We start from the raw sequence: 19,882 nt of genomic DNA, 5'->3' as shown, positions 1-19,882 counted from the left end.
TCTTGTTCATCCTCAAAAAGAAACAATGACCTTAAGTACTCGTAGGTATCTCATACAACCTTTGATGTCGGTGTCCATTACGTATTCTTACTGAAATCTCTCAACGAACACGCCCTGGTTTTCCTTAAACCTTCATACACACCCACTCAATCAACCTTTAGTACATTAACTCTATAGTGGGCGGTCGGTAACCTAGCCGAAAAAATACTTTATAGAAAAAAAAAACACTTTTACGCGACCAAAAATAGATGAAAGATGAATGAAATACAGGAATTCATATACCACTTCTGAGTAATCTTTTCTATAATTCATTGAACTAAACTCTTACATAATCTTGTTATTCCTACTACTATCCTGCGTCGGTCATGTAGGCAGGCCTACCAATGACACTTTCCTGAAGTAGATATGTGCATTAGTTGGTGTTCAAACCGATTTTTTCGGCAATGAGGGAAAACATTTAGAGAAAACACCGAGGCAACTGGATTTATAAACTTGATTCAAAATGGGTTAATTTTCCCTACAAAGTTTGCGAATAGCAGAACGGAGTCACTTCCTATAAAACCTGACTTATCCAAAACAAAATCATAGTCAAAGGCGCACCCCGGACTCCTATCTAGAAAGGTGAAATGTGTAATGTAACAAGGATTAAGAAGGTGAATTTTATTATGCTAAGTTACATGAGCATAATAAAATTCACCTTCCTCTTCTCTCTTCTTAAACTTAGTAAATCAATAGGATAATAATATTCTTTTTTTTATAACCTTAATTTTTATAGCAAGTTAAACTAAACGCTCCCAAGTGGTTCCGTACTTACTTTTTATAATCTTCGCTCATAAAACATGGATAGGAATCGACAACTTGTTGCCAACCGACGCGCCCAGCTTCCCACAATAATAATGATAAGGGCTTAAATTCTGTTATAAATTCATACGTAAAGGTTTCATACATACATATATTTGCGTTTTTATCCCTTGTGGGATAGATAGAGCCGACAACCTCGTAAAGACTGAAAGGCTCAACTGTATCGCTTAATGATGGAATGGAGATCCAAATGGTGACAGGTTAATTGCCTATCGTCTAAAAGATGAATCCGAAATTTATATACGTACGTATTACCTTTCCGTTCCATTGACTTTTACAAGAAGTGTCGACGCAATAGTTATATTGCTTGTTTAATATTTTTTAACTGCTCTTTTGTTATACCTAGTAGATTTTTGGGCTAAATATATTTATCTGTCTCCTCATTTTCTATGGGTGTCTCCTGGACCACTTACATCGTAATTTGCTGTTAAGCAGCAGAGAAAAGTTAAAGTTTTACTGTTAAACCCTTCAACCCGGGAATAAAATGCCATCTCAAGAATATAAGACGGCCCACATACACACAAAATATACGATACTTTTTTAAACATTCATATAATTTGCCTTGTCAAACAAAAAATCGCGTTCGTCCGCACCGGTGCGCATCGCTCGCTGTTTGCTTGCGTTCCGTGTCTCGCTGGCTGCTCGCGCGATATTTGTCGGCCCGGGATGATTCGCGCGGAAAACTCAACGATTGTTTATTGTGCACGTGAGTTCACTGAACGTCTTGTGATGTTAAACAAAAAAAATTTCGTACACTCCATCTGCCTTTCGCTATCCGTTTGTAAAAGAAGAAACTGTTTTTTCTCGAAATACGTATAAGTAATTGAGTACTAAATTGAAAGAAAATTTCCTAACCCTACCAAGAAAAACTAATTAAGTTCATTATAAATTTACATCGAACAGCATAAAATCAAGCCTCTTTTCCGAAAGGATAAGCAGAGACTACATCTTTCAACTTGCTACGAACCCTACGTTCTCCATCTGCTTTATCCATCCTTCATTCATCATTCACTTCGTGCAAACTCAGTCAATCTAGTGTAACGTCCCGGATTGGATCAAGGTATACCTACGTTCGTCAAAAAGCATTTCGTTTTACCCGAACAACAGACTTATCAGGAATACACGACAATACAAAATTCAAGGGTCTTCATGTAAAATCCACCGTTCCCAAAAATAACTTAAAAAAAATCTCAGGCCAAAATCCATCGATGTGAAGCCTTGCCGACTTTGTCCCAAGCCCGTATATTTCAAATTACAGAGAGATAAATAAGTGAACAGACAAACGTACGTAAAAAGTCAAAACTTTTCTATTGTCCTTGTAGTAAATTTTATCTTCATTGTATTTCTTACTTTCTTTGGATCTCAATACCCAAAATAAAACTTGTTTTTCTTTCAAAAACTGTATGTATATGCTGTGAATATGTAGTGAATTATTTGTATTTTAATTTAACACCCGAAACCCAATTTTTTAATAATCTGAAGACACTGACGCAACATAATGTAGCATTGAGTTCATCTCTTGTAGTCTGAAGACTAAATAAAGCTTTAATAATAAATAATGCTGGACTAACTTTTTCTTTACATAAATACGTCGAAAGTTTTTTTTTTATGTAGGTACTGTTTTTATCTTATGTTTCGATACGTTCATAATATCTGTAGATTATTCTTATTAAGCCTTTACAAAAACAAATTAGGAAATATAAACAATTAATTACTTTCAGCTTACCTACCCGTTTTTATGAAAACTGCATCATCGATCACACACCTATTACTTGATAAACAAAAGATATTCAATCATATCTAGAGACGATCATTTCTTCAATTTAAATTAGATTAAATAACGGTCAAACTTAATTAAAATTGGAGAAATTATCATTTCTCAAATTTTTATGAAAATCATTTAGAGTATGCACTTATTTAGCATACTTATTCTTTCATTTATGCTAAATTCGTGTAATAAATTAATGTCCCAGAGTTGAAAGTCATTAAAATCTTTTAGGGCAGCCAAGCGCAGCATGTCAAGTGGCTTTTACGAGTATTTTGTCTTTTTGTTGCGCGATCCTGTCATTGCAAAGAGGTACTTGAGTTTGTAAAGAACAGTGTTACAGGTATTAATTTTAATGGAAGTAAGGTCTTCATTATTTTACCACTAGAGGCCGCCCGCGACTTCGTCCGCGTGGAATCTATCCCGCGGGAAGTCCGGGATAAAAAGTAGCTTTTATGTTATTCTGGGTCTTCAGCTACCTAAATACCAAATTTCATTGTAATCTGTTCAGTAGTTTTTGCATGAAAGTGTAACAAACATCCATACTGACATCCTGACATACTCACAAACTTTCACATTTATAATATAAGTAGGATATAATATAAGTAGGATTTGATAGACCACCAAAGACCTGATGAAGAGAATTCTGATTGAAATGTGTAGTTCAGATAAAAGTTATTTTGAGGAGTTTTATTAAAATTCTTGTCAATTAGGCAATACTTGGTTAAATTTACTACCTAAGTAAATCCATAACTATCTTTGCTGGGATATATAGTAAGCTAAGCTTTTTACATACGTATTACGATTAAAACTAATTCATTTATTCAGTTTTAGACGTCCGTTATATACCTAATACATAATCAATTGGCACACATAAATAACCCTTTTGTCTGCAAAATACTCAATTAAAACCTCGTTTTAACAAAAGCATTTTGCATTTTGACAGCAAATAAATAGTTATCCCGATTATATCCCATTTGGGATTTAAAGATGCGGGACGCGTCACTGTAAACACTATTTAGGGGAGAAGTTTCCCGAAAATGGAAACCAGTGGTCTGTGGAGATCGTGACTGCTCCCTCGGGAACATGACTATCAAATCCGGGAGTTGGGGACTTCCAGATCTCAGTGGCGTGTTAGCTATTGCGGTATGGTCATATGTTTGATTTCCAGGTAGGCAAATATTTGTGTTTATTTAGGTACATATAGGTATAGGATAGATATTGTAATAACTCTCTAGTTTTGTGATATTTGGCTTTTTTGATATATACATATAATTTGCATGGGTTAAATTTTTATATTGATCCATCATTTAACTTGAAATCAGCCATATGTCTTACAAGTAGATACTTAATGTCAATACCTACTTACTTTATATGACAATTTTTTCCGATGCAAAGGGAGCTGAAATTGTGTTGTAGTAATATTTTCCTTAACTTAGAAAACATGCTGCGATTTCACGGAATGAAGAGTGCGTAAGCCATTGCCGGACCACACTGAACTAAATACATCTTTATAAGAATGCGGCAAAGTTAAGCACTTTGATTTCAGCTCCTATATTTAGTAGTTGTAGGTAGATATATCGTCTTTATTTCGTGGAAAAAATAAAACATAAAGCGGATATTAAACCGCTAAGTTTATTGACTCACAGGGAACTGACTTCTTTCGTTGTAGGTCAATATTCTTCAAAGAGGCTTAAGTAAGTAGTTCCTGGAAAATTCCATTGGTATTCCCGAATTTGCCAACTGATTCAATTTGTTAGGAAACTTGACGTTGACTAATTAAAGTTTTACTTAAGAAGTCGATTTCGTAAATTACTAAGCGCAAAGTACCTACCTATAGTTTAGCGTAGGTTAATTAAGTATATTAGTTATATGTAATGTAACTGTTACATTTCTTTGCAAAACCCGTTTTAACACTTAACAATTTTCAAAGCATATTTCATGCTAGGACGATAGCGAAAAAATACAAGTATGTGTCATGCCAACTGTCATCCCACGCACATCGTTAAGGCCAATCAAAGGAAAGGATCATTTGTAGAAGTACTTGGGGAATACCTTTTTTCTGGCTTCAAGCTACTAATCTTAAAACGGGCTCTAAATGCTTGGTTTTGATGCCAATAAGTAAAGCTCTTTTTTTTTTTAAATTACTTTTAACGCACATTTAAACGCCACCTTAAAAGTTTGTATGTGGGTACTTACCTAGTTTCTTATCAATATTATTTAAAAATAAATTCTGCCTTCCTTACATAAACAAACCTGATTTACACAGTACCTACTTATATGCTTGGTGTTACACGAGATTCATTGAGGACTAAACAAACACATCCAATGAGAAATTTAAATTCGGATACACACAATTTCCTATCAAAACACAATTTTAAATTGGAAATCCTATTTTCGGCCGCTCATTAATTATCTTCCGATGACAGACGTAATCACGGGTTTATATGGACCTGTCAATGCTACTATTAAGCAAAATAGGTAGCTATAATTTAACATTAATATAATTTTAGGTACAACTTAGTACATAGGTATTTACTATCACAGATTTATTAGCGTTATATCTTATACCAATATATTTGACGGCTCAGGTTTGAGGTAAGGTAAGTAGGTACTAAAATAAGGTAGGAATCTATACACTTAAATACGATCCTACATCCCTTACGGGGTAGACAGAGCCAATGGGCCAATGGGCCGCGAGCCTCGAAAATCATTTAAGCCATCCATCCATATAATGGAATTAAGACGTCTTTTTTAAACTTTATAAGTAGTTAACTACTTGCATTTATCTGAATATTAGTAAAAACTGCATCAGAAACAGCATGCATGCGAAGAGCAAGTAAGTAATTTTTAAAGTAAAATTACCGTCACTTTTTTTTATTTCCTCAATTAAAAACACGTGAATTGTCTTTATTTTGCCAGGAAAATTGATTTCGTGAGCCATACGAAAATTCATCACTTTATCACCTACAACATCTAATTACCAATTTTCCAGTTAACTGAACGGTAAGACCGAATGATTGACCGATTTAATCAGAGCCCAAGTGAATGAACGGATCGGTGAGAGTTCAGAGCCGAGGTTAGAAAAAATACACGGAACTTACTATTTTTGTTGTTATATTAGGTACAGCCATCTTGTCCGTGGATTTTCCTTAGGTCTACGCTCATCGGTTGGTAGTCGTAGGCACGGAGAAGATGGCGGGGCGACATTGACACCGTTCTCAGTGGATGGCAAAACTATACTTCAGATAGTGGAGGAAAAATGTGGAAGCCTTTGCCCAGCAGTTGGAATACAGAAGCACTTTCTTGGTCAGTAACGTAAAAATTTAAAGACAAAATGAACTGATTTTAATCTTCAATCACCTGTCAAATAATAGTTACGTGCAAAATTTCTGTTATATTCTGTACTGATAGTCTAGTGTCTAGTACAAATGGTTTGGTGGGTAAATTATTTCTAGGAAGTGATAATTAAGTTGTAATTACAAACGTAATATATTTTAGCGCTAACTCCATTTGATTCTGAAGTCCTTGTCCTTGAGTCCAGGAGAGCGGGAAAAAATTGATTGCGTTGAATCAATTCATTTGCGGTGTGGGGTTTTTATTGACACCTTGGACCCGCTTTTTATCACCTCCAGGACCCTCCGATGCCAATTTTAATTAACCTTCTTGTCGTGTTTTTGCTTAAAAAATTACGAGGGATTCGAGGAAATAAATTAATTTCACTATGGTTGTCGCTTAGGGTTTTGGGACGCCGTTAATTCATCATCCTTTGTTGTCCTGGGTTCTTTTTTTTCGATTGGAGCCTAGGGTTTGCCGATCGACCGCCCAGCCCGTTTCTGGACTGGCAAGTCAGGTTAGGTACCTAAACGAAGAAACTCCTGCCTGACCTCCGTTATACTGTTAAGAGGTTCATCTACCTAACCCGGTAGGATCATAGTGTCAAATTTAGTTGCCTATTGTGAAAAAGCTTTTCACGACTTTTTTAATTCCTATGAGAATATATGAGTATGCGTTTTAAGGAATCTTTTATAAATTAAACAATGTAATATTTACATCATTTCTTTAATCAAACCTCCACACAATCATAATTAGAATATATTATACAATTACAAATAATATTGAAAAACGCCTAGAAAATAAATCAGTCATTAGCATAATTAGTAAATAATTGTTATAACATAGCATTCTACTCAATTTAAGTTAGTAACAATAATCTTCGACTGGGTGTTAAATCTTACTTATAGGCTGTAAGCCTAAAATGCGAAATATAAGGATATAAATCCCGAATTTAATATTAAGGAATAATGTGTTGAGATGAACATTATAGTGTCAAAATCTGTTGCGCCGTCACATTCACCAGTACTTGCAAATTCAAAGTCTACATTATTGTTATGGATTTAAACAGTAATTGTTAAACAAGTTATATGATTGACTTCGCAATCAACTCTAAAATTCGAAACTATGAAGCAACAAAGAAACTTTCCTTTGACGACAGACTTTAATCCATACTTATTTGTATTCAGTAATTGTACATAAAAATCGAAATAGGCTATAAAAATATTACAACTTTAAAACATTACATCAGTTAAAAATAAATAGAAAATACATTTTTCCGTACAAAATAGCTACAAATATTAAAGCTACAAACTTAGTATAAATGCTTAATTATAATGTTTAATTAATCAAAAACTAAGTTACATCTAAAACACTAGTTACAAAGTCACCAAAAAAATTTAAAATATATAAATGAAATTATTAATAAGTAGAAATGGCGATTATAACACCATCATTCAAATTGCTATAAGCTATATTCAATAAACATTACCCCCAAAATGTTACCAACAATTGCAATATTTACTGGCCTTACCTCGGCGTCTTATTAAAAATGTTAGTTATATTTTTTTTAAACTTTATATGCATTATACAATAATTAATGCCTTTGCCAAAACTTTATGAAAGTGTTCAAATTACATCTATATTTAAAAGTGTGTCTGCAAGATTCGCTTGAAAAGTTAGTTTCCTTATGTCTTGATGAACTTATTTATCGTCATTTAACAACTTTTTTTAAAAGGGCCAATAATATCTTTTTCTATGTAAGTACCTAGTTGTGGCAAATAATAAAACAATATAAATGAATATTTTTACTGGAAAAATCCAAATTACTTGTGCCTAAACACATGTTTTCATAGTATTTTTTGTTTAATATTTATATGGAACAGATATAACAACTATATTATTATTTCATAAAAATAATAAAGTTGATCGCCGTTGTCTTTTTTTTCTGAATCAACTTACGTTTACGAATAAAAACATACGTAAAAGTAAACGGTCGATATTAAATTAAATGTGGATGAAGCGAAGTAAGATGTGCGCAAGATCTTGACAAATGGCAAGATAGACTCTTGCGTACTCGGGGAAAAAGGTGTGATCATTAGAGATCGGATAATCGGGTGCAAAACTAATATTTTGGCTAAAATAGTATGGAGGCGGCTTCTTGCTTTCGGGATTCGAATTATTTTGAATCCCGGAAATTTTATTAAACAAGAAATTGAAACTTATCGTATATTACGGTATGATAAACACCTTTATAAACATAAGTGATGGATGATCATATCCCGGAATTTTTGTGCTATAAAAATGGTTTTCATACTAAGCCAACACCTCAACTTTAGGTAAATTTGCATTCGAATACATAATTAGAACATTAAGTGTATCAATGCCGAATCCCGGAATTCTTGAGGTACAGAAGTACGTTCCATACTAACCCAACACCCCAACTTTAGGTAAATATGCATCCGAATATCCGATCTCTGGTGATCATATATGCAATCTTTATATTCAGTAAGTTTTCAAATATAACACCGAGAAAACACAAACTTAATATGTGCAAGCATATCAAATAGTTTTCCGTGTTACACGACGATATAATGTAAATTACATTCAGAATTTACACGCAGTACTCAGAAACTAGTTTCAGTAGTTATACCGGGAAACACTAGGGCATTTAAAGCTCTGGCCGTTTGAAAACAGACACTGGTAGCTCGCTTTCAATTAAAACGAGTTTAGACAGGTGTCGCTTTTGTTAATTTTATGACATGTTTAATTAATACGCGGTGAAAACATAAGTTATTGGAATAAATTTTTATATGTGAATTATTCGTGAAAATTATATGCGTATGACAATTTTCACAACGGAATAATTGTTTTAATAAAACCCTTAGCAATTTAAAGTCTGAAATAAAATTAATTCTTATAACAGCTAACCGTATTTCATACGACGTTGAAATCACACGAATTAATATTATTGAACACTTTCGTAAGTCTTTTCTCGATAAAAATATTTCGCTTTCGTTATTTAATACCAAATGTGACTTGCAGAAGTAAGATTAAGCAAAATTTCAAAATATTAATGTTAGTTTCGTTTTATTTCGGGTGATAAATTTTCTATTAAGACTGTATTTGAAATAGGCAAATTATATTTATTTTAAAAGGACCGTCATATTAATAAAATTGTAGAAAATCCAAAGACATTATTGTGATTAATTTTTGTTATTCGTCAATCTACAATAGCACAATGGGCCTGGAAGATACCTGGACTAACGTTAAGGCGAGTTGGCACAGGTGTGCTCTAGGCCGACTGTACAATCATTCAACAAAAAATTTGAATATAGCCTTAGCTTATTAGCTTTTGGCCTTCATTTTCAAGTGAGAAACTCAAAACAAAGCTACTCCCGTATGACCTATACTGTTAACAAGGGAACCTAATCCAGTCTAGATCAAGGTTGTTGTGAAAAGGCTTGAAATTGTTTAAAGCTACACATTAATAATGCCGCGGCTGCTGTGCCTACGTGCTGAGCTGAACTGAGCCTAATTAAATGTAGGTTCGAAATATGCTCTAGATATTATAATATACATTTAGAAAATACAATAACTTAATTTGTCATTTTTATCCCGTTATGTCTTACGCAAAAAGTCTAAACATTATTTATTTGGCGTTTATCATAAAACATTTTCTTTTTACACAATCACTCATTTGTACAGTCAACACCACATAAACCTACCCGAATCCACTGCAAATGTAGGTTAACTTGATATGATGTAGTGTTGACTGTACAGATTTCTTCCTCACGAAGTCCTTGTTCATTTCCTGGCATGCAGCGATCCCGGCGGCCTGCTGTATGGATGGTTCTGGAACCTCTCTCGGGCGCGCACTGCTTTGTAACCAACTGATCTTTCATTGTTTGTCTTACCACGGCCGAAATCTGTTAGTATGACGTCACGGGACAGTACATGGAACGAAGTGTTAGTGGTTAGTGCGCACACCAATATGTTAAATATGTTAGAGAGTATGAGACAGGTGAACTTTGGGTGACTATCGCTTTGTTGATATGGGATTTGGAGCCCTGTGGTGTTATGTATAATGGATATACATACATACATACATATAATCACGTCTATATCCCTTGCGGGGTAGACAGAGCCAACAGTCCTGAGCGGACTGATAGGCCACGTTCAACTATTTGGCTTTAAGATAGAATTGAGATTCGAATAGTGACAAGTTGCTAGCCTATCGCCTAAAAAAAGAATCTCAAGTTTGTAAGCCTATCCCTTAGTCGCCTTTTACGACATCCATGGGAAAGAGATGGAGTGGTCCTATTCTTTTTTGTATTGGTGCCGGGAACCACACGGCATGTATAATGGATATTGCTGTACCATATAGCCGTTTATGCCGTGTGGTTCCCGGCACCAATAAAAAAAGAATTGGACCACTCCTCTTTCCTCCTGATGTCGTAAAAGGCGACTAAGGGATAGGATTATAAACTTGCGATTCTTCTTTTAGGCGATGGGCTAGCAACCTGTCACTATCTGAATCTCAATTCTATCATCAATTCAAATAGCTGAACGTGGTCTATCTCTGTCTACACCGCAAGGGATGTAGACGTAACTATATGTATGTATGTATATAGCATAACGTCACTATAACTATTAGAGGGAAATTCACTGGTTACGCAATAAACCTCCTGGTCATAGTAACCAAAAGGGCATTAATATCTTACTTACCCTAGGACACATTATCCTTTATTAATAAAGTTCAGAGCTATATTCCGATCGAAAGTCTGACATTTTCCTTGACGAGGTTTATATGTAATTACTTCTTAATTGTTTTTGAGAAAAGGTCTCTGGGCAAACATTAAGATTAGAAATTCTAACAGGGTTTTTATTGATCTGGCACAGATTCGCTAAATAAGGCTACAGACAAAACATCGGCCGATTTCATGACTTGACACTGTTTTACCGCCATTATCAAGGTCGGTACAAATATTTAAAATTATAATCAAGATAACTTAATTACACCATCATCCGATACCTCAAATTAGTCATGTTAGGCCGCCTTAACACATATCAAATGTTCGGTCAAGTTAATTAGCCGGTTAAATATTTGTACGACGCCCGCCCCTGCTAATTGCGAGCGGCGATCCGGGTAAATCCGGGATAATAGGGAAGCACTTTCTTTCAAATGTTTTATCTTTTGGGAGCGTAATACATACGAAAAATTTTGTCCAAATCCTACCCTCATTTGGAGAGAGGAGTGTATTTTTAAGTAGATTTATTTGGGACTAGATTCTTCTTGGCTTTATTTTATACAAGTTTTCTTTTTTTCGTTTAAATTAGGCATAGATATAGTTATGCACGTAGGAGTCTACTAATTATGGAAGCTCCCAAGACAACAAAAAGTCGGAAAATATATTTGAAGCTCTACTTGCTAGATTTTCAAGGTTTAATTTCCATTCATTCTTTAAATACCAATATACATGAGAACGTTGAGAAAAGTTTATCAGCTAAAACTTTGGACTTTTAGAAGTATTTGCGTTACCCTTATTATTATTTAAATATCTTAATAACTTGACCGAACATAACCTCAACCCAAAAGGAGAAATACAATTCAAAATTTAACAATATAGATGCACTATGCTACAAAACAGCAAACACGCTATGGACTAGAAAACTTAGTTAACAGACATAGAAGAATATGTTTATTTACCTTGTACATTCCTCTGCAATGGTGTACCGTCCCTTGACAAACTGGATCCGAAGCCGGCCGTGCTCCGGGGCGGCGCGGCCGGCCGCCGGAACGGCATCGCCTTGCCGATTACCGGCTTCACAACTTTCGCTGAACCAAAACATATAACGTTATTTCTTCTTGTAGTGTCATAATGGCTACTGGTAATATAGGTAATGACGAATTTCTAACATCGATTCAAATGCTATATAAGATATATGTCAGCGCAGTTGTTTAAAAAAAGCATTCATTTTCGGTTGTTAGTAGCTCCAAAGCTTGGGCATTAAACTACAATTTATCAATGCCTTTAACGTCTTAATAAGCCATGACAAAGTTTTTTACAGTGGGCTACCGGCGTCGGCCTATATGCTAAATGAGAGAGTTGCTATATGACATTAAACCCATACCAATATTTGCTCATATGAACATTCTTAGCATTGGCATTAAAGAGGTCTTCTTAGATGCAAAAAATTGGGCCAAGCTTGATTTGGTATGAGTATTAATTTGAGATAAAAAGCAACGATTTTAGACCAACGATAAAATAACAATACTATAAAATATTAGTGGAAAACAAAATACTTGTATTATCATTCCAATTTCCTATACAAGTGTGAATATGAACCAGACAATAACTGATTTGCATATTAGGTGCATAGAACCGGGAATTGGATTAGAACCTAGGTCATGTAACAATCTGGGTAATCAAGTGAATCCCCATTGGATTACACCAATTTACAAACGCGAAAGTGCGCGGGCGTAGCGTGGCCGCACGATATTCACACAAATGCTTTTAGAATCCGACATGCAATGTATACAAGCACGAGTGTACAGATATGAAACCGCATTTAATAAATATATTTCTCGATATAGTGACCTAACTTCATAATGTGAATGATTATTACAAGCAAAAATTGCACTCCAGTATCGTATTCAAGTTAGTGTTAAGAAAGCGGCAGTTCTCCATAACCCTCGACGATTAATATGCATAAAACCTGCTTAAAACAAATTTCGCAAAATTTTAATCACTCCACCTCAGACCTTTTATATTTTTAAACAATACGATCTATTACTACACTTTTGCACTATCATTATTTTGTGCATAATATTAGCAAACTTTGTGCTTGAAGCTACTAATTATTTTACTATTTGTCCTGTGTGAAATGTGATGTGTATTTTTGTCAGTTGGCGGTGTTGACAAGTTTTGTATGTTAGTGTGTACTTGCGACTAGTTAAACAACAAAGTGCAGTGCTTTTAATATTTAAAAAAACATTATTTATGGATTCAACTTAAAACTCAATAATACACCCAAATCAATTACGAATACACACACGAAAATACGAAAAAGAAATCAAATGTCTTTTTTTTAATTTAATTAAATACTTACCATTTCGGTCGTTGAAGGTGATAGTCCTCTGTATCGTATTTGTCCTGTCTGTGAGTCCTCTCTTAATTGGTTCCGGTCTCGGTTCCACCTTCACTTGCTTCTTGGTGATCTCAACTTTACCCCCCAGCACGAAAGTGGAATTCAAGTCATTCGGATCAATAAAATTCTCCACCTCAGGTGCAATACCATATTCCCTCTTCACTTTCTTGGCTGAGTTAATATTTCTCGTTGTGTCCATTAGCTCGAATGAATCGTTAATTACAATAGTTTCATTATTCACCAATTTGATAGGAGTGCCTTTCCGTTTAGCGCACACTTTAACCGGTTCTTTATTTTCTACGTCTGTCAAATCATCACTATCAGTTACTATATCTACGGTAGCATTAATATCGTCATTCTTAGTATTACTAAAGTCTAGAGACGTCGTTGGATTGTCTAAGTCTAGATTTGAAATGAATTTGAAGTGAGCGTCAGTTTCTACGTCCTTATCAGACCAGGATATCCCTTTAGCCAATTTGGCTTTCTTCATCAGGTCAAGGTATTCTGTTTTTAATGCTGGCGTCACTTTGTCGTAACCTTTGAGAGTCAGGTACAGTTTTTTCAACATGCTAGGCATATCGCTCATATATTCAGTGAAAGCGTTAATTTCCTCATGTTCTATTAAGAGAAGTTTTTGCCTTAAATCGTCTCTCGCTTTAATAAACCTCAGTTCGTTCTGTAACTGAATATTTTCGACGAAATCTGAGAGTTCTGGACAATCAGAGGTAGCTTGGTCACAGATGATTTTCAGTTTCTTCCTACTGTCATCCCATTTCGACCAGGCAATTATGACTTTAGAATCCAAGCTGACAGATTGTTTCATGTAACTTTCGAGTGCGCGCTCTTGTCGAGGTATGTCTTCGGTGCACATCTAAACAGGGAGAAAATATGATTTCATCAATGTTGTTATTGGTTAGAAATCTTAAAGTTTATGTTAATTATTAATTTATCACTTCATTATTAGTTTAGTATTTAATATCATTCTTCTCCGTTTTTTTAATAAACTTCGTGTTAAAACCTGACTCACCCAATTCACGATCATAGTCAAAAGGCGCTTCCCGAGCTCATCTCCGGAGATGTGAGGATGTACCCGGGAAAAATTAGCTATAAATATTAGAAAGAAAACAAGTCCATACCTGCTCCATGGCCTCACAAGAGGACCTATGCGCTAAGTCGGCGACATGAGTGAAGGCCCTCGTCCTGAGCCGCTGCCGCAGCGCCAGCACCCTCTGGCGAGACATCAGAGACAGCAGGTGATCTTCCAACTTGCTGTGTGTAGAGTTTTCTTCAGTTAGGCGGCGACGCCATTCTTGTTTTGCTGTTTGAAAAAATTATCATTGTGATTAATTTATTTTCCGTTTCTGATAGAAGCATTTATTTTTTTAATAGTCTTCAATTCAATTAGATTTTGCACTTTTTTTAACAAAATAGACATGTGATGTGAATGACATTTTGTTTTGTTTAATTTTGATGTCAGGTCAGGAACCAAGTAAATGCTGTTGTGTTAAAAAATATTTTATATCTGTATGGGTACCTAGTTGTAACTATTTAGAAAAAAGATGAGTTCTCTTTTCTCCTGTATTTAAACAGATCACCTCAAGTCAACTGAAGTCTTTGAACTCAAAACTCTATACCTAAGTTATGCAAACATTTCTATATCAACAAACCTTTCTCTTTAGCCAGATCCGGCTCCTTATTCACCACCTTAACACTGGACAGTGACAACTTGGCTTCCAATTCCTTCACCTTCTTCTTCAATTCCTCATTTATCTTCACATATTGAGACAACCTCATATCTCCATCGACTATGTTCTTCTTTATACTAAGCTGTATTTTGTTAGCCCGAGCAGCGTACTTAAGAGTATTGTAAGTGTCTTCATAACTGATATGTGCCGGGGAGACGTTTGCTATCATAACCGTCTTGCAGTTACCGCCGAGACTGTCTTTGAGTAAGCGCGTAAGCTTTGAATCTCTGGAACAAATATTTTTTTTTATTTGTATACAATTAATTTACTTTAAAATTGTGCAAATATTGGCTCTGGAGTTTATTTATTGAAAAGTCAATGGAAGTATTAATATTATTACATTATATATAGTATATACTATATATAGTATACAGTGGGTTGCCAAATTAATAGGGACAGTCACATTTTTTATCATATTTTTTCTTCAGGCGCGTTTGACTGCTATTTCAAGTGGTGTAAGTGGTCCTGGAATGTATTTTTATGTTCACAGCACCTCTACAGATCAACTTGAAAGTAAATTTCAAGTGTTATGGGATTTGTTTATTTTGTAAAAATATTTTATTATCGGGAGAGACGCGCAGTCCTTCACACGTGTAAAAGTAAAATAAGTAACTAATTATTTTAAAAAGTTATTTTGTGATTTTGTGAAATTATTATTGACTGCAAGTAAGTATTACTTTATTTTTATTAAATCTTAAGTATTTTGGGGCTGATTTTAGGACGAAATTAATTAATTTTTTATTTTTACAGCTTTCACTATGGGTCGAGGGGTAGATTTGTCTCCAAGAAAAAAATCTGAGGTTAAAACCCTTCTTTTGCACACAAGTCATTCTCAGAGGAAGATAGCAGAACTGGCTGGTGTTTCTAAGTCGGTAGTAAATAAAATAAAAATAAATCTGGATCAAGATCAGCCACTTTTGCCCAAAAGAAAAGGCAAATGCGGAAGAAAACGGATTACGACACCACGGTCCGATAGGAAAATCAGGGATATGTGTTTGCAAAACAGGAAGAAAAGTGCTGGATTGTTAACCCAGATGGTACAGGAGTCTGGAATACAAGTTTCGAAGAGAACTGTACAGCGTAGGTTGGCAGAGGAAGGCCTGACCGGACATCGCCCAGCTAAAAAACCGCGACTGACAGAGGCGATGAAGAAGAAACGACTTGCTTGGGCTCGTGAACACCGTCTGATGAGTGTTGAAGACTGGAGCAAGGTCAGTTTTAATGTCAATTGATAATTTATATTAATATTATGGTATATTATCTAAAAATATTTTCATATAAGTTATAAATATTTTTTTTCAGGTGTGTTTCTCAGACGAATCAACATTTGAGATTCTTGCCGACAAAAGCAACTTTGTCAGGCGGCGCCCAGGCGAGAAATTTCACCCTGACTGCATTGTGGAACGCGTTAAACACCCTGTTAAAATAATGGTATGGTCTGTCATAAGTGCTAAAGGGGTTGGGCGTCTCTACATTGTCCAGGGAACCATGAGACAGGACCAATACAGGCAGGTCCTAGAAACTCGCTTGTTGCCGCAACTCCGGGAATGGTTCTCAGAGGGGGAGGAATTCATGTTCATGCATGACTCAGCACCATGCCATAAAGCAAGGAGTGTAACAAAATTTTTAGCAGACCACAATATACCAGTTTTACCTTGGCCTGGCAATTCTCCAGACATGAACCCCATCGAAAACTTATGGGAAATTACCAAGGCGGAAATTGCCAAGGAAGTGATAACCACCAAGGTAAAACTGATCGAAAAATTAATAAATGTGTGGCACCACAACCCTAAAATAAAGGAAAGTGCCAAACAGTGCATAGAAAGTATGCCGAGGCGGATCGAAGCACTCATTCAGGCTAAAGGAAATGTGACAAAATATTAGCAATATCTCATTGCCATTTTCGTAATACCTGCTAATATTTTCTAATTACCCAAAGACTGTTATTTTTTTGTTTAAACTACTTGTAAGATGTGTGTCTAATATTATTAAATATAATTATAACTCAAAACAACGTTTTTAATTAGTTATGGACCAATAAAGTGTAAAAAAACAATATTTTTCGACTGTCCCTATTAATTTGGCAACCCACTGTATATGCATATATATATTATATATAGTATAAGCACTAAAAATTGGCAAGGTAAGTCGCATAAATACCACAGGACAGGCCTAATTCTGGCCTTGACAAAATGCCTAAAACCAAATCATTGTTGTTCTGGGACTTATTCTAAATAAATTAATGATTGTAAGAACATTGTCATATATTACCTGTATGGAATATAACTGCTTCCGTCTGCCAATTTATTGATGCAGTTTCCCAAAGACAGCAAGCTGCGGTTGATGTTAGCACCCTCTTTGAACCGCTCACCGACACAGCCCGTAGCTGAAGCGCGCTCGCTACCCGCCAAGTCAATCATAGACAGTTTGACAAGACGCAGCTGGCTGCTCGTCTTGTAACGCATCTTAACATACACCTAGAAGAAATAAGTTAATATTACTTCACTTTATAGTTCTTATCTGGCTGTCTAAAAAGACCTTGAACTTTGACTCTGAGAAGTTAAGTTTGAGAAGTTAAATAAAATACTAATATTTTTGAATTAGCATGGCAAAGACCTTTAATTTGAATATTTTTTTTATTATATTATTTAACAAAAACAATTTTATTCATCATTTTCATCAGACATAAAAATTCTTTAAAACATATTCTTCGGAATATAAACAAACTTCAAAAAGCATTTCAAATAGTCACAAAATAAAATTTTTATAAGATGTGTTATTAATCAATGTACCTGAAAAACAGCATGACTCCTAGAGCTTTCTGCATTGGCATCAGTCGGATGCTGAGTCCTGTTCTTGTTTCCATCCTCCAGCATGTTGAGAAGCTCCCGGGCCGTCTTGATGTTGTTCAGAGTGAGCCCTGCCACCATCACCCCGTACTTGGAGTCCTCTCGGAGTTGTAATGGGGTGTTTGATGGCTTTAGTAAATCATATACATTCTCATTGTACACCTGTAAAAATATAACTACTATTGTGACAAAATGTAGATTTCCAAGTATTGTATTTATTTTTAACTGAAGAAAGAAATTTATGTTATAACTTAAATGGTCAATTAAATATGTGACAACCTACATAATTAAGTGTTAAGCAACAATAGCATGATAGTGAAACTCACCTCAATATAAGAAACACCTATGTCAAACTCTCTTTCTTTTTCATATGAGTTTATAGTGTAAAACAAATGTTCCATTGTCAAGTAAGTTATACCCGGATTTTCCTTGCTTCCAATCATCGTGAATGTTTTCCCAGCACCAGTAGCACCGTACACAAACACTGAACAGTTATATCCCTCCATCAAAGAAGTCAACATGTCCTTTGTTGTAGTTTCAAAAACGTCTTTATTTGATGCATTCTGGCTACACACATTATCAAACACGAATTTCAACTCTTTATTGGCACGTTTCAAAAAGTTCTTGTTTGGCTGCTGAACTCCTTGATAGAAAAACGGTCGAATCTCTTCTTTGGGGTCAAACACGAGCATCCTATCGTCAACAACGTCCACCACTATGCGACTGTTTTGGCCCAGTTCCCTATCGTTCAAAGGTCGGACTCTCACCACAACTTTGATATTTGATGCCATGTTCTGTGTAGATCCACTCTTAGAAGGTACTAAATTACCGGCCTGGCCAGGCTTTCTTTCTATTTTAACCATTTTCACAGACGCTCAATAAAACTTTTCTCATTGAGCAAATAGATTAATCCGAAACTTTCTTCAACTGCACTTCACTACGAACTGTAACGGAAATATCTATCTATATCTCCCTTGGTCACAAGACTTTTATTCAATTAAAAACATTTAAAATAAACAGACGATGAGTCAATTATTTTGAATTAGTGCTCAACTCAAAATAACCGTCAGTTTTTGAATTGACACTTTGACAACAACAGCAAAACAACATGTGCGGCGTCATGTCAGTCAGACGTTAGCAGCGCGTCGCGCACAGTGTCGCCAACCCCAATGAGAGTAAAACTGCAAATGCAAACAGCTTTAAAAATTGTAATGTGTACTTACATTCTTTAAAATTGTATACAAAACTTTGATTTAGAAGTTCATTGAAAACATAACTATAAATTAAAAATTGTAAAAATATCGAGAACACGGTCTACTAGGAACTAGTTTAAACCTTACCTAGGACTAGGACGCCTAGGGAGCTGGCTACACTGGTCGCGTCACTTCACGCGCCAAAATATGATTCTTTCTGGAGCAGAACTATAAGGCGGGAAAACTTCATGTAGTATGTATGTGCTGTAATGTTTTAAAAAATTAGGTAGGTACCTACATAGTTTCCATCTCCGATTTAAACTAGGGATGTGACATTGCTGATAAAAAATCGATTTTTTTATAATCGATTTATTTTTTAAGTATGAAAAATCGATTAACAAATAATCGATTTTTCTTAAGAAAATAATCGATTTTATTATATTGATAGATTTTTTCCTAATTTTTCAATTTATGTCAAAATAAACGCCATATACATTATATCAATAGATTTATTCATTAAAAATAAACAACAGAAACAGCAAGTTCTTATATAATCAACACAAATTAAAGTTTTTAACAATCAAGTTTGAAAAATGAAGTTTCAGCAACGAATAATGAATAAAATATCAACCGAATGTCGGTAAAATACTATTCATCGACTAATTCCATCTAGAGAATGTTTGATTAAATTAATCATCTAAACTGTAACTCAATTCTATCATTAAGCCAAATAGCTGAACGTTGCCATTCAGTCCTTTCAAGACTGTTGGCTCTGTCTACCCCGCAAGGGATATAGACGTGAACATATGTATGTATGTATGTATGTATCTAAACTGTTTTAAGAGCAAAGAAAGAATGCACAGATGGCGTTAATGTAATATTATGGAGCTATGATAGTATTCTTTGGCAGTTCGCGTTCCGGGCTCCAAGCCAGAAGACAAAAACGTAATGTCGGAGTGCATTTATTGTATGATTATAAAAATC

At 35.0% G+C, this 19,882-nt stretch overlaps 1 protein-coding gene across 1 annotated transcript; it reads right to left on the bottom strand.

The window, feature by feature from the left end:
• Window positions 1-6,692: 6,692 nt before the first annotated feature.
• On the bottom strand, window positions 6,693-18,760 carry LOC106130244 (kinesin-like protein KIF18A). Its single transcript, XM_013329049.2, has 8 exons — window positions 18,032-18,760; window positions 17,649-17,867; window positions 17,128-17,333; window positions 14,779-15,083; window positions 14,248-14,429; window positions 13,073-13,982; window positions 11,670-11,798; window positions 6,693-9,888 (listed from the first exon to the last, which is right to left on the bottom strand). Exons 1-8 carry the CDS (start codon window positions 18,566-18,568, stop codon window positions 9,767-9,769), a joined length of 2,610 nt encoding a protein of 869 aa, XP_013184503.1. The 5' UTR covers window positions 18,569-18,760; the 3' UTR covers window positions 6,693-9,766.
• Window positions 18,761-19,882: the final 1,122 nt, after the last annotated feature.

This window comes from Amyelois transitella, chromosome 7 (genome assembly GCF_032362555.1).
Source record: "Amyelois transitella isolate CPQ chromosome 7, ilAmyTran1.1, whole genome shotgun sequence".
In the NCBI taxonomy this organism is placed as follows: domain Eukaryota; kingdom Metazoa; phylum Arthropoda; class Insecta; order Lepidoptera; family Pyralidae; genus Amyelois; species Amyelois transitella.
The sequence above is the reverse complement of the archived record's forward strand: the minus strand, read 5'-3'. Positions and strand labels throughout refer to the sequence as shown.

Coding starts and splice junctions, on each gene's coding strand:
- LOC106130244 (XM_013329049.2), bottom strand. CDS start 18,568: ATGGTTAAAATAGAAAGAAAGCCTGGCCAGGCCGGTAATTTAGTACCT. Junction 17,334..17,648: donor GGAGTCATGCTGTTTTTCAG/GTACATTGATTA, acceptor TATTTCTTCTAG/GTGTATGTTAAGATGCGTTA. Junction 13,983..14,247: donor CTTGTGAGGCCATGGAGCAG/GTATGGACTTGT, acceptor CTCCCTGTTTAG/ATGTGCACCGAAGACATACC.